Below are 23,281 nucleotides of genomic sequence, written 5' to 3'. Positions count from 1 at the left end.
GTTGGACAGATAATCACAGTGTCCACTGCAGATTTTAGTATGAATTGCTTGTTTCTAATTTTCACTACTACTTATTGATTTGTAGGAGCTCTTTATATATGATGAATATTATGCCTTGATATGGTTTGGCTGTGTCCCCACCCAACTCTCTTCTTGAATTGTAGCTCCCATAATCCCTACATGTTGTGGGAGGGACCTGGTGGGAGGTCGTTGAATCATGGGGGCGGGTTTTCATGTGCTGTTCTCATGAAAATGAATAAGGCTCATGAGATCTGATGGTTTTATAAAGCGCAGTTTCCCTGCACACACTCTTTTGCCTGCTGCCAAGAGAGTACATGTGAGACATGTCCTTGCTCCTCCTTCACCTTCCACCATGATTGTGAGGCCTCCTCAGCCATTAAACCTCTTTTTCTTTATAAATTATCCAGTCGCAGGTATTTCTTCATAGCAGTATGGAAATGGACTAATACATGTTTTCATGTAAATTGTGAATATTTCTCCCAGTCTATTGCTTATCCTTTAACTTTATTTTATAACTTTCGTGGTACAAAATTTGTTAAGCTTTGTGTATCAAATCTGTCAGCCCTTCCTGTACTCTTTTAGTCCAAGCAGGATTTGAAGTGTTTGGGGCAGAAGGGAAAATGATGGGGAGCAGCAGTGCCCTTCAAGACCTTGGAAATAATGTCATCTCTGGGAATTAAAATGACACTGAGTTAATGTGATTAGTGTTCTGGAAAAGAGAATTGAGAGACGGTGTAAAAGTGTGGAACGGAGACTTCAGGGTCACGGCAAACTTCCGTCAGGCTGACCAGAGGTCATCACCAGGGGCAGGCCAAGGGTCATTCATTGATTGACTTGTTTATTTAATACTGGACACCTACTCTGTGTCGGGCTGTAGGCTGGGAGCTGAAGGCAGAGGTGAACATTACCCATTCCTTACTCTCATGGAGCTTATATCCCTATCAGAGAGATAAATAATAACTGCATGGCAGGCCAGGTGTGGTGGCTCACATTTGCAATCCCAGCACTTTGTGAGGCCGAGGCGGGTGGATCACTTGAGGTCAGGAGTTTGCGACCAGCCTGACCAACATGGAGAAACCCCATCTCTACTAAAAATACAAAATTAGCCGGGCAAGGTGGCACACACCTGTAATCCCAGCTACTTGGGAGGCTGAGGCAGGAGAATCGTTTGATCCTGGGAGGCGGAGATTGCAGTGAGCCAAGATTGAGCCATTGCGCTCCAGCCTGGGTGACAAGAGTGAAACTCTGTCTCAAAACAAACAAACAAAAAAACCCTGCATGGCAGACCCCGTGTTGGTAAGTGCTATGGAGAAAAATAAAGTCACATAAAGGAGTGCAGGGTCCGAGTAGCTACCTCTTTTACATGGGCAGTCAGGAAAGGTTTAGCTAATTCTAAGGTGGCATTCACAAGAGCAGAGATATGAAGGTGGTGAGGGAGAGAGCTTGGGGAAAAAAAAATGAAGAAGAAGAGCATGGCAGGCAGTGGGAACAGCAAGTGAAGAGACCCTCAGCAAAGTTCGGGGCGGCACCCGCTGCCTCTATGGAAGAGTCGGGAGGCCGATGGGCTGGGGCAGCGGGCAAGGGAGGGCGGAAGGAGATGGGGAGGTGTGATGGGGACCAGACGAGGCCAGATCGGGTAGCACCTTTAAGTCATTAGGACTTTGGCTTTCCTCTGTGTGAGATGAGACACCACTGGAGGATTGACTGTGAGTCACTAAACACCCCTGAGATCTTTGTATTAAACCCTGCCTGGAGAAAGACAGGAGACAGAGACAGTCAGTAAAAAAACTTGGAAAGGCGGCCCCAGAGAGCCAGAAGTCAGCCGTGTGTCCTAGCCGTGTTCAGGGAGGAGAGACACTGGCTGGGAAATCCCAGAATGGGCCAACTGAACCATCCATCCCCACATCAAGGTGATAACAGTATCCACTTCATTGAGATAATGACAGTGTGGTGCTTAGCGAGGTATGGAGCACATGGAACATCCTCCTGGCTGTTTTATGTCATGATAACATATGATCATATGTGTAATCAGACATTTTTAATATACAGTCTGCCAGTATAGCTCTGGGCGAGATGTTCCCCAGGCGCCCCATCTCATTGTGCCCTGGGTTCACATTCAATGGCAACCACTTGGTGGCTGAGTCCATTTCTAGGTGTCACGGAAGGAGGGGAGGAGTAGTCCCACCCTGTGAGGAATACGTACTTCAGGCCTTTTGGGATTTCTGACACCCAAATTGGACAATAATTTCACCACTTAAAACTCTCCAGGGGGCCGGGCATGGTGGCTCACACCTGTAATCCCAGCACTTTGGGAGGCCAAGACAGGCGGATCACCTGAGGTCAGGAGTTTAAGACCAGCCTGGCCAACATGGTGAAACCCCATCTCTACTAAAAATACAAAATTAGCCAGGCATGGTGGAGCACGCCTGTAATCCCAGCTATTCGGGAGGTTGAAGCAGGAGAATTGCTTGAACCCAGGAGGTGGAGGTTGCAGTGAACTGAGATGGCACCACTGCACTCCAGCCTAGGTGACAGAGCGAGACTCCATCTCAAAAAAAAAAAAAAAAACACTCTTCAGGGACTCCCCAGTGCCCTCGGCACAATGTGATGACTCCTGCAGGTGGCCTAAGTGGCCTGGCAGTACCATTCAGCCTCACGTCTCCACTCTGCCTCCAGCAAATGAGTGGGCATCAGCCCGTCAAGCACTCCACTCTTGTCCCACCTCTGGGCCTGTGTCTCCACCTGAAGCATGCATCCATTCCACCTCCTTCTCCCCAGCTGGCTATGTCCCCCTCATCCCACAAGCCTCTGCTTCAAGTCCCTGAGCAGACGCTGATGATGCCTGCCTGTACGCCCCACTCTTCCCACTCAGTGCACATCAGCTGACCCCTAGCTGGCAACACCCATGTTTATTGCCCGAGGGCTTTCTGTGCCACTGGGACCCACTCTGCCAACTGCAGAGCAGGCCTGAAGTGCCAGGGAATTAAAACCTGTCTCAAGAAGCAGCCCTCAAACAACGATTGACAGGATTTGGTGTATAAATACCCCAGCTCTCTCCCTCTTTGGGCAGGGTAATGCTGAGGGCCTTCATGCAGCTCTCAGAATTTCCCTTTGGGATTAAGCCCTGGTCACCCACAGTAGTAACTTGATTGGCAATACACCTTATTTGGCTGTCTTTCCTGTCTTCCCCACTTGCCTCCCAGGATGTCCTTTTTTCTCCAAAGTTAATTATGTGCTCTTGAATACTTGTCTCAGGGTCTGCTTGGCAGGAACCCATACTGAGAGCCATTGCCTCTGAAAAGCCTTCCCTGGCATCACCAGTGCTTAGACAGGGGATCCAGATGTCCCCTTCTGGCTCTACCACACCCCTTTCCCATCCCAGTCACAGCACATATCACACAGTCCTATCATTGTACAGGTCCCCATGGAAACACAGATGATTCACTAGGAAAGAAGTTAAGTTGGCTTTTATTTGTTTGTTTGTTTGTTTGTTTGTTTGTTTTGAGACAGGGTCTTACTCCAGTTGCCCAAGCTGGAGTGCAGTAGCACGATCTCAGCTCACTGCAATCCTCCCATCTCAGCCTCCTGAGTAGCTGGGACTACAGGTGCATGACACAACACCCGGCTAATATTTTGTATTTTTACTAGAAACGGGGTTTTGCCAGGTTTCCCAGGCTGGTCTTGAACTCCTGGACTCGAAGAATCCACCCACCTCAGCCTCCAGAAGTGCCGGGATTACAGGTGTGAGCCACCACACCCGGCCTGGTTTTTAAACAGTTAAAGGAATGGTGAACTTCACTCATAAATAATGGAATTCACATAAAGAATGTCAGCTGACAAATGCAAACAAAAGGACAAAATTAGAAAATAACCATTTTCTAACGATAGTAACTGTTTCAGTCAAGGACCATCAATGAATGAGGAACTGGACACCCACAAGGTGCTGGTCAGAAGAGGAGAAATGAATATTTACCTAGAGAGGTGTGGTCACCACCTGAACCCCATGATCAAGCTTGGCATTATTAGTAGTGGGACAGTTAGACATGAAGTGAGGTGAAATGGAGCACATAGCACCACTCGTGAAATATAATTACTTCCTCATCCCCAGAATGTTCCACCTAAATCTAATCCATCCATTGGATCTAAATACTAGTTTTGGGGAAATATAGGAGAGAGTACAGGAAGTTAAAGGACACCACAGTGAAGCAACATGACAGAACATTGTCCAAAACAACTGGCCCAGTCTCTTCATGAGTCAATGCCATTGGGGGTCAAAAAAAAAAAAAGAGTGAGGACCATATTAGATTGAAATAGACTTAAGACTGCAGGAACAAAATCCATTACATGGTCCTTGATTGGATCCTGGTTGAAACTACTTGTAAAAACATTTCTGGCAAAACTGGAGAAATTTGAATATAAATATATTTTTTGAGACAGGGTCTCACTCTGTTGCCCAGGCTGGAGTGCAGTGGCACGATCTCAGCTCACTACAACCTCCACCTCCCAGGCTCAAACGATTCCCCCCGCCTCAGCCTCCTGAGTAGCTGGGACTACAGGCACATGCTACCCCACCTGGCTAATTTTTGTATTTTTTGCAGAGATGGGGCTTCATCATGTCACCCATGGTGGCCTCAAACTCCTGGACTCAAGTGATACACCTGCCTTGGCCTCCCAATGTGCTGGGATTACAGGCGTGAGCCACCATGCCTGGCCTTCATATTGTTAATTTCTTAATATGAAAATTGTATTTTATGTAAGAAAATAACCTATGTTAGATACAAATTATGTTGATACTTTATAAATACTACTGATGTATTTAGTTGGAGAAATATCATGATGCCTATAGTTTATCTCAAAATACTTCACTCCCCAATTAAACAAATATGGCAAATTTTTCACAATGCTTATATCTAGGTGATAGATATATAGATGTTCATTGAGCTACTTTCATATGTTTGAAATTGTTTTGTAATAAGAAGAAAAAAATGAAAGCAAACTAAAGACATACCATTTTCTACCCAAAGATTCACAAAGAAAAATTTTAAAATAGGCTGCATTGGCAAGGGTGTAGGGAAATGGGCACTTTGGTACAACCTCTTTGAAGTGATGTTTAGCAAAGCCATGCCCTTCAATCCAACAATTCCGCTTCTAGGAATTTAGCATACAGAGTATATAGAAATATGGGCAAATATGTATAAATAAGGATATTCACTGCAGCTTTATCTTTATTATAAAAGATTAGAAACAACATATATGTCCATCAGTAGAAGTTGTTAAATAAATTTTTTGTGATCTATTCATATAGTCCTACAGAGTCCTACAAAATATAGGGTAGACCTGTTGTGCTGATAGGAAACTCTTTCCAAGATGTCTTGCTAAGTGAACAAGCCAAAGAGCAGGCCAGTGTCTGTCTGTCTGTCTGTCTGTCTTATTGCTATATCTCTGGTGCACACACCTGGCACACAGTGGGTCCACAGTTAATATTAGTTGAGGGAATGAACACACATCTGAGCATGACTGCTGTGAGTCAGGCACCCTGAAAGCCACCAGTTTCAAGACACTGATAAGGGCCAGATTTTCCACCACCATCAAATTTCCACCCAACAGGACAGCCGCTCCTCGTCCAGCTGCTGGCATGCAAACCCAGGTGCCAGCTATTCTGGGTTTTCTTGAACCTGGAAATCCAGATGTTTGTGCGAAATTGCTCATTTTAAAATTTGTCAATAAAATAAAACTGGGTCAGGCATAACAGAACATATCTGCAGGGTGGGTCCAAGCCAACACATTGTCAGTTTGCAACTTCTGCATTAGCGCATTTAATTTTTGCCACATTCCCGGAGGCAGTATGTTCAGCAACATAGCACTTGTTGCTATAACAGATACAAACCTCAGTGGCTTAACACAATAGAAGTTTATTTTTCACTCGTATAAAGTCCAGTTCGCAGCAGGTGTGGGGAGGAACAAGGAGTTTTATCAACCTTCCCTTGGGGCTTTCAAGTTCCTCCAGGCATTGATATTCAATAGGCAGATGGGAAGAGAGAGTGAAGAATCATGGAGGTTTTATGGGCAGCAGCATTCCTCACTTCTGCCCACATTCATTGGCCACAAGTCAGTCATGTGGTCACCCCACCTCAATGCAAAGTGGAGCAGTCCCTGGTGAGTGGCAGCCACTTTCCAACAACTACTGTGTCCTATGGACTGAAAACACAGATCTCTGGGTGACAGTGATCCATCTCTGCCTCGTGCAGTTATCATCATCTCTATTTCACAGATGATGAGCCAAATCTCAGAGAGGGTAAGTGACTTGTGAGAAGTCGCACAGCCAGGAGCCCTATCTTACTGCCTCCAATCCAGGGATCTTTCCTCTAGCTCAGTGTTCCCCAACTGTGTTAGACCATTCTCACGTTGCGACAAAGAAATACCCGAGACTGGGTAATTTATAAAGAAAAGAGGTTTAATTGGCTCGTGGTTCTGCAGGCTGTACAGGAAGCATGGCACTGGCACCTGCTTGGCTTCTGGTGAGGCCTCAGAAAGCTTCCAATCATGGTGGAAGGCAAAGGGGAAGCCGGCATATCACATGGTGAGAGAGGAAGCAAGACAGAGTAGGGGAAGATGTGCCACATACTCATTTTTTTATTGTTTTTTATTTTTTTGCTTTCTTAATCTGTTCCCTATCACATACTTTTAAACAACCAGCTCTCACAAGAACTCACTGACTATTGCAAGGACAGCACCAAGCCAAGAGGGGTCCACCTCCATGATCCAATCACCTCCTACCAGGCCCCACCTCCAGCACTGTGGACTACATTTCAACATGAAATTTGGTGGAGACACAGATGCAAACAGTATCACCAACCTTGCGTCTCATGAGAATCACCTATGGCACTTGTTAAGCCTACAAGATGTGACCCTGGGAGCATACAGGATTGAATTTTCCTTCAAGACATACCATGCCATTTTTGCAAAATCGAACAGTGAACAACAACAAAAATTTCACAAAACAGTGACAAAAAAAAGTATGCTGAACCAGAGAGGCTAATGTAGCAACTGAGACTTGATAGAAAATGTAGCTACAGGTTTTGTGGCAGCCAAGGCAAAAAGGGAAACCCAGGGACCACAGAGCATCTGTTACCTGGTAGAAGAAGGTTCACTGGTTCCTTATGAGCCAGTCTTACAGCCTGGGGGATGAGGTACCCAGGAGTCCTTAGCAGCATGATGGATGGGGGTGGGCAGTCGGGGGTGAGAGGGAGGACTGAGCTTATCTTCCTAGTATATCTATTTGCATCTGTTGTCCCAGGGTCTGCTTCTGTATTTCCTCAATGGTAAATAAATTAAAACACAGTATTTATAGTAACGGAAGTATAGGTGTATTAAGGAACTTTGCTGAAGTTCTTATGAATGTTTAGGGCAGACTTTGTGACAGCAAAGGCATTATGGGCTTTCTTTGGGCTCATCTGGTTGTGCCTTGGTAGAAGATGCAACCTTGAACAAATGACTTGACATTTCTGAGCCTCGCCTTCCTCATCTGTGAAAAATGATTATTGTGCAGATGAAATGAGATGATGCATGTAAGGGGCTCAGGTTGATAAATGGTTGCTGTGCCATTGTTTATATTCTTACCATATTATCATGACCTTATGGCTAGGAGCATAGACTCTGGAGCCAGACTGCCAGTGTTCACATCAGCTCCACCACCTACCAGCTCGATGACCTTGGGCAAGGTCACTTAGCCTCTCTGTGCCTCAGTTTCCTTCTCTGTAAAATGAAGCTAATAGGACTATTGTGAGAGCTAAATGGGCTGATAGTTGTAAAGCTCTTAGAACAGTGCCTGGGCATACAGTAAGTGCTATGAAAGTGTCTGTTAAATAAATCATAGTCTGTTTCCTCCGCCCTTCGAGGCCCTTCAGGGGAAAAGTTAGAAGATAACAGATTCAAAGCGAGACAAATAATTTCCAGATACTAATTTCTAAAGGAATAGATCTCTAGAATCCCAGTTAAGAAATACTTGCCTCTTAGAAGACTGAGAGGCAGGAAAGCGTTGATGAGGGTGGAATCTTTGGCAGGTGCCTGGCCCAATACACTGTGCTGTTTGGGGGGCACGACCCACTTCCTCGGGCTCCTTCCACCCTTGCAGGGAGCCTGACACTGAGGGCTGGCGGCTTTTCTGGCACGGGCCAGGGGGAGGAGGAGGAAGGAGCTCCCGGGATCCCCTCGCCCCCTCCCCCAACTGCCCGGTGAGTAATGACATTCACGGAGCAGGGAGGGAGGGAGGAGAGGGGCAGGCTCGCGAGGCCATGTGATGCTGGGCGAGAGAGAGCCGCCGCGCCGGAGCCTCCTTCTTTCCTGCCTCTGATTCCGGGCTGTCATGGCGACCCCCAACAATCTGACCCCCACCAACTGCAGCTGGTGGCCCATCTCCGCACTGGAGAGCGATGCGGCCAAGCCGGCCGAGGCCCCCGACGCTCCCGAGGCGGCCAGCCCCGCCCATTGGCCCAGGGAGAGCCTGGTTCTGTACCACTGGACCCAGTCCTTCAGCTCGCAGAAGGTAGAGCCGGGCCGGGAGCCGCCTGCGCCGGTGGCCAGGAGGCTTGGGGAGGGGAGCCCCAGGGCTTGAGGGATCTGAGGGCGGCGAAAGACTGGAGGGGGGAACCTGGGGTTTGGGGGTCCCGGAGGTCGGGGGACGCGGGGGTTCCTTCCAGGGCTGCTCACCTGGGAAGCGACAGGCCCTGTCTGGGCCCCAGGAGCACAGTTCTCAATTTTAGGAGCATCCATTCTGCCTCTTTCCCTCCCAGAAACAGCCGGTCTGTTGGGGTGCGGGGCGGGTGGGGGGGCTGAGAAAAGAGACAAAGGCGAGGGGAAGGGAATGGGCACTGCTGGGAAGGCGACTTGGTGGGGTGGGAGGTGCTACTGTTGCGGGGAGGGAGAAGAAGCCCTTCTTGGGGTCCAGCCTCGGTAGCCCCATCTCAGTCCCTCCCTGCACGCTGCCGTCCCGTACACTGCAGGCCCCCAGGTCACAGCTCCTTTGCCCCTCTGTCTCTGGGCCTTCTTCTGGCTGGGGCTTGGAGGGTCTGTCCCCGGTCGTCGCCCACCCCCCACTCCGTGTCTTGAGCTGAGAAGGAAGGAGTTAAACCATCCCCTCACACCAGCTCGGCTCAGCCCATCAGGTCTGTTTTGCTCTTAAAGGCACAGAGTGGCCCCAGCCCCTAAAATGCTTCTAGGACCTAGGGGAGCTAAGGGGCAGTTGGAAATCCAACTGGATTCTCAGGGTTCCCGCTTCCTGGGGGTGAAGCTGTGAACTGCACCCCTTAGACAGGGGCGCCTCTAGGGGCGCAATCTCCCACCCTGGGCGGTTGTCCCGTCTCTGGGCCACGGATTCAGCACCATGGCCAGGGCCCAGAGGCCGGTCCTGCAGGGGCCGAAGCGGCACCACTACCTGACCCTCTGACTCCTCGTCTTCCTGGAAGATCCTTTTGTTCCATTCGTTCATTTTCCAGATGGAAAAACAGATTCCATGAAGAGAAAGGGCCTTGGAACCCAAAGACATAGATTTAAGTCTTGGTCCAGGCTCATTTCATCATCTGGAAAGCGGGATAGTAATATAACAATAGCTACTTCCAATCCCAACCCCTTCTCAGGGTTGCTGATACGGTTGTTGAAGAAGGGCTATAACTTAGGAACTTAATGTTATAGACTGGGACTACTCAAACTTGAGCGTGTATTAGAATCCATGGATGATCCTGGTTAAAACCCAGACTGCTGGATTCTACCCCAAGGATACTGATTCAGTGGGTCTGGAATGGGGTCCAAGATGCTGCTTTTCCAACAAGCGACCAGGTGATGCTGATGAAGCTGGTCCACCTATCATATTGCCCACTGACTCGCTGTGGAGCTGTGGACAGGTCCCTTTGCCTGTCCAAAGCCTCAGCTTTATAATCTGTAAAATGGGGTGAATGCAGTAACTTCCTCGGAGGGCTATTGTGAGAGTGAAATGTGATATGATGCACAAAAAGTACTGATGATGGCAGTGCCCGGCGAGGGGTCAAGACTCTGTTGATAATGAGTGTTATGATTTTTTTTTTTGAGACAGAGTCTTGCTCTGTTGCCCAGGCTGGAGGGCAGTGGCATGATCTCAGCTCACTGCAACCTCCGCCTCCTGGGTTCAAGTGATTCTCCTGTCTCAGCCTCCTGAGTAGCTGGGACTACAGGCATACGCCACCACACCCGGCTAATTTTTTTATATTTTTGGTAGAGACAGGGTTTCACCATGTTTGCCAGGCTTGTCTTGAACTCCTGATCTCAACTGATCCACCCACTTTGGCCTCCCAAAGTGCTAGTATTACAGGTGTGAGCCACCACACGTGGCCGTTATGATGTTATTAAGGCACTAGGTAAAGGAGGGGCCAGAGTTAATCAAGGTCATACTGGAGTCGTCCACAAATTCTGCACATGCTTGCACATGCCAGGCCTCCTTCAAGGAACCTGGGGATGGGGGCTTTGGAGATGAATCAGACTGCCCTTTAGATTCTAGAACCTCCTCCCTGCTAGAACCTCAGGAAGTGGGCCCCAGCAGCTGGGACCAGACAGGAGGCAAGGAGGTGGCATCTCCCATAACCATATCATGAGGGAGCCTCCTGTTCTTTGCCTCATGAAATATTTCCTATGTAGCCTGAGCTCAGGGCTGAGGTGGCCCCTGAGTCAGGATAAGACCATCTGCTGCAGCCCCACTTTTGACCAAGTCTCTGGCCAAGCTAACCTGGGCATCCTTCTGTCTCCCATACCAGGGCCTTCCCCCTACCCAGGGGCCCATGGTGGATTCTAGAAGCAGTATAGCTTGGCAGAAAGGGCATGGGCTCTGCAGTCATATAGTCCTGGGTTCTATTCTCTTCTTGGCTACTTACTGGCTGAGTGACCTTGGACAAGTCACTTTACCTCTCTGTGCCTCAATGTCCTTATCTGGAAAAGGGGATTTTACATCCTACCCTGCAGAATTCCTTTAAAAGACGTAGGCATATGTTAACTGCCTGGCATGTAGTAGGAGCTTAGCAGGTGAGTTTCCTTCCTTCTCTCCAATCCTGAAGGGCCTTAATTATATAAAGAGGGCAGTCCCCCATTGTCAAGCATCTAAATAGCCTGTCTTTAATGGCACATGAAATATTAATGGAAAAAAATAGCCCACCTCTAGGAGTGATGGTGGCTCCATTGGGCATCTGGAGATCATTCCAGACCCAGAGGGCAACAGGAAAGTGTGTGGGTCCAGGGCCCAGACTCTATGACCAGACTGCCTGGGCTTCCATCTCAGCTCTACCACTGACCAGCTGGGTAATCCCGTGCAAGCTGCTTAACCTCTCATGCCCCAGTTATCCACACCTGTAAATTGAGAATATTAATGGTGCCTCCCCAACAGGGTCGTTGTAAGGATTCAGCAAATGTATCCATGTCAATCACCTAGAATAGCACGTGGCACATAGAAAGTGCTCAGTTAAGTGCTGGGTGCTGTTATAAAGGCATGGATTTTAGAATCAGCCAGACATGCGGTCAAACCCCAACTCTGCCATTCCCAGCTATGTGACTTTGTGCAAGTGTCTTCTTTACCTCTCTAAGGCAGCTTTCTCATATATTTGGGGGAGAGGGTTGAGGAGATTGAGTGATATCATGCATGTTCACACACTTAGCACAATGCCTTAAACAATTGCCTGTTAATAGTGAGCTTTCAAGCACTATCATAGGTAATGGTTCGGGGCCACAGGGTTTGAAGGAGGCTCTAAATGCCTAAGGTCAATGTAAGGATACTTCTGAGGCTGCTCCTGCCCCCAGCCTCCTCCTCCTTTGTGGGGAAGAGTGAGGCCAGGAGGGGCAAAAATGCAGGGAGTCAGGAGACCAAGGTTCTAGTGCTGCCAGTCCCACTAACTGGCTGTGTGACCTGACCCTCTCTGGTCCTCAGTTTTCTCAACAGGGAAATGAACCAGTTGTTTGATACAACCTGCCTCTCTCCTCCTTCCCCAGGCAGGAAGAACTGCCCTACCTCTCAGTGCCCCCTGCCTTTGGGGCATCCATCTGTCCTCACACCTGCCACTTTTCAAAAACCAAGATTGCTACTTCCTAGCTGTGTGACTGGGCAAGTTACTTACAATCTCTGTGCCTGCTTCCTCTTCTTAAAAGTGAGGGTACTGGGAGGTACTAGTACCAATCTCACTGGAATTCATAGGGATTAAGATCTAATGCATGTAAAGCTCTACAACAGTGCCTGGAACAGAGGAGGTGCTAATAAGAGTTGGCTGTTGTTACTGCTGTTATTTCCACCAGAGTGAGTCTCTGAGGGTCGTCTCTGGCTCCCTGCAGCAAGCCTGGTTCATGGTTCCCTTACTGCCTCCTCTCAGGGTCTGCCCTGTCTTGGATGTACCTCTGGAGGGCCCCTGGCCCAGTCTTCAGATCCCAGAGGCAAGAGACCCAAGTCTGGGGCCTGCCAGAGGCCTGTTCAGACACCCAGGCATGGCAGGAGAGAGGCAAGGGGTGAAGGATGAGCTCTCTCTCCCACCCTGCCCTTGCCTTTCAAACTCTTAGGGCTGACCCTCCAACTTGTCCATGCTGCACTTTACCGTGTACCGCCTCCCTTCACCTGAGAGGAGCCCCACACAGGAGAGCTGATGGGGGTAGCAACGAGATGCATCTCCCCACTTCTCTGCTCAGAAGCCTGCAGTGGCTCCCCAGGTCCCTCCAAGGAAAACTCCAGAGTCCTCGCAATGGCCTCAGGCCCTCCTGCAGGGTCCTAACCTTGCTTGAGTCAAGACCTAAGTTGGGGGAAGCGTATGGGCCCTTCTCAGAATAATATTTTTAATTGAATAAAATAAAATATATAGGATTTTTAGATTAGAATGAAAACCAATCGTATTGAAGTACAGCGTTATATAATAATATTTATGTTTCTGTATTAACCCCTTATATAACACGGTCTGGTGGCTGGTCTTATAACAACTGTCATGTTGGAGTCGTGATGAGTGCACATGATATTTTGAGGCAACTGCAACAACTGTGAAGTGATGAAAATATCTGATTCCTAGTGGTGACAATATTGCAGGCACTGCTAAACGCTACCCTACTTTATCGCCTACATTCATAATTGAAGAAAATGCTAACTGTCAGTTTGAGATTACTGAAAATAAACATGTAATTTTCCCATCCTAGTTCAAGGAGTCCCTGAATTAATTCATGGACGCCTTGGCCTGGGAGTGTGGATTAAAAGATCCTGTGCACAACCCGGCCAGGTGTGGTGGCTCACACCTGTAATCCCAGCACTGTGGGAGGCCAAGGCGGGTGGATCACCTGAGGTTAGGAGGTTGAGACCAGCCTGACCAACATGATGAAATCCCGTCTCTACTAAAAATACAAAAATTAGTTGGGCGTGGTGGTGCACACCTGTGATCCCAGCTACTTGGGAGGCGGAGACAAGAGAATCACTTGAACCCAGGAGGCGGAGGTTGCATTGAGCGGAGATTGCACCACTGCACTCCAGCTTGGGTAACAAGAGTGAAACTCCAGCTCAAAACAAACAAACAAACAAACAAAAAACAAAAATTAGCTAGGCATGGTGGCGCATGCCCGTAGTCCCAGCTACTCGGGAGGCTGAGGCAGGAAAATCGCTTGAATCCAGGAGGTAGAGGTTGCAGTGAGCTGAGATTGCACCATTGAACTCCAGCCTGGACAACTGAGTGAGACTCTGTCTCAAAAAAAAAAAAAAAAAAAAGATCCTATGAACAACCTTTTCTGCTCCTAACCTCCTCGTCTATTCCTGACTGCCGTGCTCCAGACACACTGGCTCCCTTGCTGTCTTCTGAGTATGTCCAACATGCTTAGAACCTTAGCACTGGCTATTCTCTCTGACTGAAGCTCTCTTCCCCAGGTCCCTGTGTGGACAACTCCCTCAACTTCTTTCAAGCCTTTGCTCAAGTGCCACCTTCTCGAGAGGCCTGCCCTGATAGATCCCCTTAATTAAAATTGCTACCTCTCTCCCTGACACCCTGGTACCCCGATTCCCCTTCCCTGCTCTATTTTCTTTTTTCTGTAGCATTCACCATCTTTTGACAGACCAAATTGCTTGTCATCTGCCTGCCCCCACTGACATGTCAGTTCCCTGAGGGCAGGGATCATTGTTTTGTTCACTGCTGAGTTTCCAACAAGACCTGGCACATAGTAGGCACTCAATAAACAAGTGGTGAAAAGTGATGGATTTGCAAGCTGTAAGGTGTTATGTTAAAAAGCCATTTGACTCTGTAAATCTAAAACTGCTCTAAAAATAAGGCCTACTAATTTTTTTAAAAAAGAATTTGAAATAAACTGAGGTCAGAGATGCTAAGTGTCTTTTACAAAGTCACACTGCAACTAAATGACTAGGCAGAGATACCAACCCTGCCCATCACATAAACAAGGGCCTGGGTGAGGAGAGGTAGTGCCTGACCCATGACAATGGGTGATTTTCAGGCACCCACAGGGAAGTTCGTTTACCCAGAGATGGTTGATGTCTGATCACACTAAGTGGTGACCACCTAGGTCTGGTCCAGCCTCCAGGGGGCAGAGATGGCAGATGGCCTTGGTAGCTGAATGCCCTTCCCTTAGGCTTGGCTTCCTCTCTGGGTCCCCCTCCCCCACAGGGTGACACATGGCTCTGGCCTGTAGCTCAGCTAAAGGTGAAAGTATCCTTGGCCGCCTGCCAGGGTGACCCCAAAGCAGCTCCAAGCAGGATTATCATGCCTCTAAAGATAGTCCCCTCCCCAAATAGCAGCCCTGACACTTTCACGGGAGACCCAGGGTAGGGCATGGGAGCGGCCCCTGGAGGCAGGTGCCCTGCCAAGATGGAAGGCCAACTGTCTGGCCCTACCAAGGGCAAAGGCCTGGTTTGGGCTCTGTATCCACCCATTCAGAGGTCCCAGCTTGGCCTGGAGGATGGAGGGCCAGGTAAAGACAAGAGAAGGGGGCTTTCTGCTCCAGCCAAACTCCAGTCTCCACTACTCAGGGCTTCTCCAGGGCACAGGCCGCCCATGAGCTCAAATATACACATGCATACATGCTCCCACTCATGCACACTCACACTGACACAGGCAGACACAAGGCACACACTCACATGTGCACACATACACACTCTCACATCCATACACAGTCCTTGAATACTCACACTTACTCATACACTCTTCCATGCACACCCACACTCACACACACGCAGACACGCACACACATTTGCTCACTCATACACACGCACTGACACACTCAGACCCAAACAGATGCTGCCCCCAGCCTGCTCACTCTCTGCAACAGTTTTTCCCCCTCTCTCAGACAGAACCAGAAGCTTCCTCCCACTGCCGAGGAGGGAGGCAGAGCCAGCCCTGTCTCCTGCCTCCTGCAAGGTTGTGAGTGTAGTAGTGTCAGCTTGCAGCAGGGCTGTGGGGCACTCTGTGAACACTGAATCCAGCCCCCTTGTTTTGCGATGAGAAAAAGGAGGCTCAGAAAGGGGCAGTGATAGCTCTAAGGTCACACAGCATTGCTATGGCAGATCCAAGATGAGGACTTGAGTCCCTGCCTCCTAGCCCAGGGTCTCTACCTGCATCATGCGCCCCACCTATAGGACCTTCTCTTGGCTAATGGAGCAAATAAGTCTGTGAATGAATGTTGGGTGTTTCAGGGTAAGTTACCTTTCCCTTCCCATGATCCACCAAACAGGAAGAGGTGTTTATGTTCACTGTGAGGGTGGGGCATGAAGTACTCTAGGACACATCAGGGTGTGTGCGTGGTATGTGTGTGTAATAAGTGATGCTAGAACTCATGTATTAACCTTCTATGCTGGGGCTGTCTCAACAGCCCATTTCAACCTCACACTTGCATTCTTCACTTCACAGAAGCTAGAAATCAGAGAGAGCAAGTGACTTGTTCAAGGTCACACAGCAAATAAGCAGTAGAGCTAGGCTTCCAAGTCAAAGTCTGTCTGCCTCCAAAACCTGCCCTCATACCAGCGGCTAAGACACATTACCCCTACTGTGTTCCAGGCACCATTCCACAGGGACTAATGCATTTCATCCTCACAGCGGGCCTCCGAGGCAATTACTATAGGACTCCCACTGGATAAGAGGGGAAACTGAGGCACAAAGAAGTAAAGCTGCCCGGGCATGGTGGCTCACGCCTGTAATCCCAGCACTTTGGGAGGTCGAGGCAGGTGGATCACTTGAGGTCAGGAGTTCAAGACCAGCCTGGCCAATATGGTGAAACCCCATCTCTACTAAAAATACAAAAATTAGCCGAGTGTGGTGGCATGCTCCTGTAATCCCAGCTACTCCAGAGGCTGAGGTAGGAGAATCGCTTGAACCCAGGAGGTGGAAGTTGCAGTGAGCTGAGATCGCACCACTGCACTCCAGCCTGAGCAACAGACCGAGACTCTGTCTCAAAACATAAAAAAAAGTAAAGCTACTTGTAAAGCCAAGTCATCCAGCAAGTAAGTGTAAAGCTGGGATTTGAAACAACACCATGCAGGTTCTGCCCATGACACCGCATTGCCTCTTCTGGATGCTTAACTTGTCCCAGGAGCCACCATCTCAGCTGTGGGTGCAGACATTGATGCTCAAGGGGAATGGGCCTTTCCTCTTTTGGGGATACCCTCCCTCTCCCCTGGACCAGAGTGGAAGGTGGGGAGGAAGGCATAAGAATGGGGCCACTTGTCATCTTGCCAGGGGATCTTGGACAAGCCCATCCTTCCTTCTGAGTCTCAGTCCACGGGCAGGGGGCAATAGGACTAGGTGATCTCTAACCATCTTCTAGCTCAGAAATATTGGGCTGGGTCAGGAGCATGCTCCAGCCTCAAAGCTCTCTGGCAGCTTCTACCAGCTCAAATGTTTGGGAGCCCCCAGAAATATAAAGAAACACTCAGGAAGGAGCAGGCCCAGAACTCCCTGGAAGGAGCCCTCAGGGCAGAGAGCACTGGTTTGGGAGTCAAGAACCTTGCTTCCAGTTTTAAGTCCGCTGCTGAATTGCTGTGTGACTTTGGGTAGATTACTTGCCCTCTCTGGGCTTTAGTTTTCTCATCAAGAAAAATGGGGAGACACTCACTATTCTACCCTCCTCTAGAGGCTGTTGTGAGTTTCCAACCAGGCAACCAGATGAGGTGTTTGGAGGAAATAAAGGGCTCGACTAATGTTGGCAAATTACCTTTCCCCTCACTTGGTACCCCAAATAATTTGAGAAATTTAGCTATTGATTATGATAATGAGTTTCTGACCAGGCACGGTGGCTAATACCTGTAATCCCAGCAGTTTGGAGGCTGAGGTGGCCAGATCACTTGAGATCAGGAGTTCAAGACCAGCCTGACCAACATGGCAAAACCCCATCTCTACTAAAATACAAAAATTAGCTGGGCATAGTGGTGAGAGCCTGTGGTCGGGAGGCTGAGGCAGGAGAATCGCTTGAGCCCAGGAGGCAGAGGTTGCAGAGAGCTGAGATTGTGCCACTGCACTCCAGCCTGGGCAATAGAGCAAGACTCTGTCTTAAAAAAAAAAAAAAAAAGTTTCTGTGAATGTCCTGGCCAGATCCACTCCTAGAGCCCCAGGCTGAGTGTTCAACTGTGATAACGACGATCACAAATTGAGTGCCAACAATTTGTCCCAGACACTGGGTTGGTACTGTTAATACTCTCATTTTTAAAATAAGGAAGCTGAGGCTCAGAAAGTTTAAGGACTTTGCCCACACTCACACAGCCAGGAATCCTATCCCAGGTGTGTCCAGCTGTCAAATTCAGCCCCTTAGCCACCAGGCAGCACTGCCCTTTGTCCCCCAAGCAGAACTGCGCTCCTCCCTCCACCAGGCACATGCCCCTGGGAGATATCCCCCCAAACCCAGGTTCCCAAGAACGGGCTGAAAGCAATCGTGTCCCCTCCTGTGTGTGACCTCTGACCTCCCTCCCCGCACACCCCCGCCCCACCTGGGCAGAGTGTCCCCTGTGTCCGCCCGCCTTCCCCGCTCTGACCCTGGCGCCTGCAGGTGCGGCTGGTGATCGCCGAGAAGGGCCTGGCATGTGAGGAGCGGGACGTGAGCCTGCCGCAGAGTGAGCACAAGGAGCCGTGGTTCATGCGGCTCAACCTGGGTGAGGAGGTGCCCGTCATCATCCACCGTGACAACATCATCAGTGACTATGACCAGATCATTGACTACGTGGAGCGCACCTTCACAGGAGGTACGGCCTCCCCACCCAGGGCCCCACTCCATACCACAGATCCTCAGGGGCCCCCACGGGCTCAGACAGGGTCCCAGAACTTTGGGAAGTCTGGGAAATTCACTGGAGCCATGGGCAAGGCCCAATCTCCCCAAAAAGGAGCCACAGAGCCACAGGCAGGGTTCAGATGCCCCCGAGAGCCCCAGAGCCACAAGCATGGTTACTGATCCATACAGAGACCTCCCCTCCCCTGGTACTGTAAGGGCACGACCCAGACACCCCCCCACCAGGAGCAGTGGGGCTATAGCCCTTTCCCCCGAGCTCCGGAGTCACAGGCACGGCCCCTTCAGCATGAGTGGCCCCAGACCACCCTCTAGGTCCCCACAGACAGGGTCCAGATCTCCCAGGGGTTCCAGAGCAAGGGCAGGGCCCAGCTCCCTCTGGATCATAGATTCCCTAGGAACCCCTAGGAACCTGAAGACATGGTCCCAGACACCCCAGAACCCCATGGACAGGGGAGGGCCCAGATACCCCAGAACCCCGCAGGCAGGGGAGGGCCCAGGTACCCCAGAACCTCGCAGAGCCCCCCGTCCTCTCCCCTCTTAGGCCCTCCTCAGGCTCTGGAACTTACTGCCCATTGCAGAGGCTCAGACACCCATTGGGAGGGCATCAGGGCCCAGACATGCACTGTTTTAAAAGAATGTGAATTGGTTGTCAACGTTTAAAAGTCAAGGGGACCCAAGCATTGAACACCCAGGTTGCAGCTTCTCTTGAATCTCACAACACTGGGCCTAGGCCCTCACCTGGCAGCAAGTCTGGAGCTGAGAAGAGCTAACCCTCGGGGACAGCTTGGCAGAGCCCAGTGAGGAGAGATGGCCGGGCCATCACTAGGATCCCCTGTCCGCCAGCAGCCGAGCCCGAGCATGGGGGGGCCCTGGGGCTCTGGGCAGAGACATCTTGGGGCTCAGGGATGCTGGGGGCAGGTGGCCGGGGCAGGTGCCCCTCTGGCTGCCCTGCCCAGCCCCTGGTGGTGCCCACAGAGCACGTGGTGGCCCTGATGCCCGAGGTGGGCAGCCCGCAGCATGCGCGGGTGATGCAGTACCGGGAGCTGCTGGACGCGCTGCCCATGGATGCCTACACGCACGGCTGCATCCTGCACCCCGAGCTCACCACCGACTCCATGATCCCCAAGTACGCCACGGCAGAGATCCGCAGTGAGTGCCAGGGTGGCGAGACAGCCCCTCTGCTTTCCCCCTTCGCTGCCGCTCTTTTGTTCCAAAGGAAGTCCTCCCTCTCCTGGGCCTCTCTCTGTCCTCCCCTTCCTCCTCCTTCTCTCCCTCTTGCATTCTTCATTTGTCCCTGACTCTCTCTGAGTGCTCGGGGTTGGTTTCTGACTCTGCTGGTCTCTCTCTCTCACTCTTGCTCTTTCTCTCTGTGCCTCTTGCTTGCCATCCCCTTCACCCCCGACTTCCTGGCCTTCCATCTCATTCACCCAGTTTCTAACAGAATATGTCTCTCTCCTTCTCTACCAGTCTCGCCCCCTCCCCATCCCCTGCTCCCTACTCTTGTCCTGCCCTCCCATACAGAGACTATGGGGCTGTCTGTCCCCACAAGGTTTGTTCTCCCCGCACGAGTTTCAGTCTTAGACAGTCAGGGCTGTGCTTGGCCAAGGGCACTGAGTGACCTCAGGGTTAGGATTACCAAGGAAGGCTGTCCAGATGTGGCAAGGCCCCCAGTGGGGTCTCGGATTGAAGGCCACCCATGAGCATGTCCTGTCCTAATGGCCAGCCTGGACATGCTTACAGCCTACTTCATCCTTTTGTATCTGACATCCAGTGAATGGGTGTCGGATTAAATCAGATAATCCCTCAGCAGCTGTTTACAGACTACAATCTAGGCTTTGAACAAACACCATGGGGTCCTACAGCCAAAAGACACCTGAAGATTCCTAGTAGATAATAGGTGCTCAGTAAATGGTCATGTCGTCCCCCTCAAAGGAACGTGGCTAATGTTCAAAGGCAGGGTTGGGGCGGTGTTAAGTTGTAGAACTCAACCCTGTCCCTTGAGAACCATTGTCATTGAACAAGACTCAGAATTTTTTTTTTTTTTGTGAGACAGGGTCTCCCTCTGTCATCCAGGCTGGAGTGCAGTAGTGCAATCTTGACTCACTGCAACCTCCTCCTCCCAGTCTCAAGCGATTCTCCCACCTCAGCCTCCCAAGTAGCTGGGACCACAGGCACATGCTGCCACGCCTGGCTAATTTTTTGTATTTTTGATAGAGATGAGGTTTTGCCATATTGCCCAGGCTGGTCTTGAACTCCTGACCTCAGGTGATCTGCCTGCCTCAGCCTCCCAAAGTGCTGAGATTACAGGCATGAGCCACCATATGTGGCCAAGACTCAGGCTTTACCTATACATCCGGCTCCCAGCAACAGCCCCCTCAACAACATTTATGAGGCCCTGGGCAGGGGACTGGGGACAAACAGGAATAGACACAGCTTCTGCCATCCCAGGGTCAAGTTCCATGGAAGGAAAGACAAGTCACCAGGCAATTACAGCACAGGACTAAGTGAGTTTGAACAAGCTCTCAGGAGGGCAGCCTGGCACTCTATGTCAAACATGAAAAAGCCCACATCTTGGAGATTACCCTGCAGTTACACTTGAACATATGCACCAAGAAGTATGAACAAAGGTATTCACTGCAGCATAGTTGGCAAGAGCAAGAATATCGCTGGAAATTACCCAGCTGTCATGAATTGGGAACTGGGTAAATAAGTTATAGGTACTTCCATACAATGGAATACTGTGCAGATGTTTTTAAAAATTAATAGGTGTATGGAATGCTCCCTAAGATATATTAGTGAGTGGAAAAAAGTGAAGGGCAAAAAAAAAAAACGCCATCTAGTGTGCTCTCATTAGTACTCAGAAGGGGGTTAAATGGACACACAGGTGCTTGCTCTGCAAGGAGTATTTTTGGAAGGACGCACAGAAGCTGCCAATAGTTTGTGTCTTTGGGGAGCAGAACTAAGAGACTGCAGCTGCAGAGGACAGAGATTTACTTTTACAGTACATTCTTCAATGTTGTTTGAATTTCAACAATATACATGTATATCCTGCTCAAAAATAAATTCATTTAAAAATGTTTAATCTGGGACATGAGTGTTACGAGCAGGAGATCAGGGAGGGTGTGGGCACACACGACGTCCACCCCAGCCTCTGGGGCCACAGAAGCCTTCCAAAATGCAGCAGCGACTGAGGATGTGTAGCAGGTAGAAGGGGAGGAAGAGGGAAAATTATTTCATGTTCTGGAGTAGGACAGGGTGTATGGTGTTTGGGGAATGCAGGAAGTTCAGTGTGGTGCAAGTGTAGCCCAAGGTGGGGTGGAAATGGTCGTGGTGCGTGTCTGGGGAGGAATTTGGGTTTTGTCCAAAGAGCAGTGGAGAAACGGTGATGGGAAGTGATGTGATCAGATCTGCATTTTACAAAGATCTCTCCTCTGAGGGAAGAATGAACCGGGCAGGCCCCGGCTGTTGGTAGGCAGGGGCATGGCCAAGGGCTGGGGGCAGTCCCCAGGGGCTTCTGGAAATTAGGGGCACTCTCCCTCAATCTTGCCCTGAGCCATTTGACAGTGCCTAGAAGGCACTGGGAGTCCAGAGCAGACCCAGCACACCCCCTCTCTCCCCATCTTTCTCTGAGGAGGCAGAGAGGATCTCAGGGCTCCAGCCCAGCTGGGGGATGAGGGGAAGGAGGTCCCAGAGTGCAGAAGGAGTTGAAGCCAGCCTGCAGTGACGCCTTAATCAGTCTCAAGTCTTCTCTTGAGCTGGCCTGCCCTCCTGGAGTCTAAAGCCACCACATGGGCAGCACTGGGTGACAGGCAAGAAAGAAGATGCTGTCCTTGACCTTCACATTCATAAAACATCAATGAGACTTAATATAGCCCTGAAGCTGAATGATCTGGGAGTGTGTTTACTGAGATTTGTGTCAGGACAGGAGATGGGGCAGTGGGTGGTGAAATCTCAGAGGACAGAAGCTAAACAACCTAAGTCACTCACTCATTTCATTCATTCATTCATTCAACACTCACTGAGCTCCTGCTCTGTGCCAGGCCTGTGTTGAGTTTTAAGGGAACAAAGATGAATCTGACATAGCCACTGCTGTCCAGAAGCTCAAGTGTTAGAGGGAGACATACACATTCAGCGATAACTACGTTAGCACCAAAATCTCCATGTACAGCAAGCAGGCAGGTCGTGGACTCACAAGCCCAGGAGGGCTCTTTTCATATGGACAGGAAGGTTAATGGAGTTGTGAACGGCAGCTCTGATTAGTGTGTTTGCGTTCCCTGGCAGAAGTCTGTAGGGCGTAAACTGGGGAACAAAGACATTGAGCGGGCAGACCTCCTAGAGGGTCAGGAAGGGCTTCATGGAGAAGGAAATCTTTAGCTGAATCTAGAAGGAGGCTTTCAGGAAAGGAAGATAAAGCTATTTTAGGAAGAAGTAGTAGTATGAGCAGAAGCCTGGAGGTGTGGAATGGTCTGGCACATTCAGGGAACAGCAAGCATGTAGAGTGGCCGAAATATACACATTGGGACAGGAACAGTTGGGAAAACTCAGTGAAAGATGGAGTAGGTGAGAGGGAGGGCAAGTGGATCCTGAAGGCTCTTTGAAGGCAAGTTGAGGAGCTAGGATGTTATCTGAGGGCAGTGAGGAGCCAGGGATAGGTTTTAAACAGAGTGACATGGTCAAGTGTGTGAAGAAGATATCTCTGGCAGGGGTGGGGAGAAGGGCTTGTAAGGGAGAGAGGGGAGGTGACAGAGGGTGGGTGAAATCATCTAGGTGAGACATTAATGGGGTCTGAACTAAGAGATAGTCAGCTAAATGGAGGAGGTTAAATGTGAGAAAATATGAGAAAGATGGAGGAGGAAGAATCAACAGGACCTGGGAATGACTTGATGTGGGGTGAGGTAGTGGGAGGAGCTGAAGGCAAATCCAGGAATCTGGCTGGGCTTTGTGTCAGGGAGGGGATGCTGCAATTTGGGAAGAATGCAGGGGGAGAAGCAGTGAGGCAGGGAAGATGACC

The 23,281-nt window shown here is 50.0% G+C and overlaps 1 protein-coding gene across 2 annotated transcripts in view; it reads left to right on the top strand.

Annotated features, from left to right (window-relative positions):
* Positions 1-8,267: 8,267 nt before the first annotated feature.
* The window catches only part of GDAP1L1 (ganglioside induced differentiation associated protein 1 like 1), a 32,593-nt gene continuing 17,579 nt past the window's right edge, over positions 8,268-23,281 (top strand). The window contains exons 1-3 of one of the 2 annotated variants that reach the window (XM_030825846.1): positions 8,268-8,566; positions 18,034-18,226; positions 19,246-19,419. In XM_030825846.1, the coding sequence (XP_030681706.1) occupies positions 8,387-8,566; positions 18,034-18,226; positions 19,246-19,419 (547 nt within the window). In that variant the 5' untranslated portion in view covers positions 8,268-8,386. Of the gene's footprint in view, positions 8,567-17,982; positions 18,227-19,245; positions 19,420-23,281 lie in introns of both variants that reach the window. The other variant, XM_030825847.1, reaches the window with a different exon arrangement.

The sequence above is a fragment of the Nomascus leucogenys genome, chromosome 13, assembly GCF_006542625.1.
Source record: "Nomascus leucogenys isolate Asia chromosome 13, Asia_NLE_v1, whole genome shotgun sequence".
Taxonomy (NCBI): Eukaryota; Metazoa; Chordata; class Mammalia; order Primates; family Hylobatidae; genus Nomascus; species Nomascus leucogenys.
Note: the sequence above shows the minus strand (reverse complement) of the source record. Positions and strands in the feature narration are given on the sequence as shown.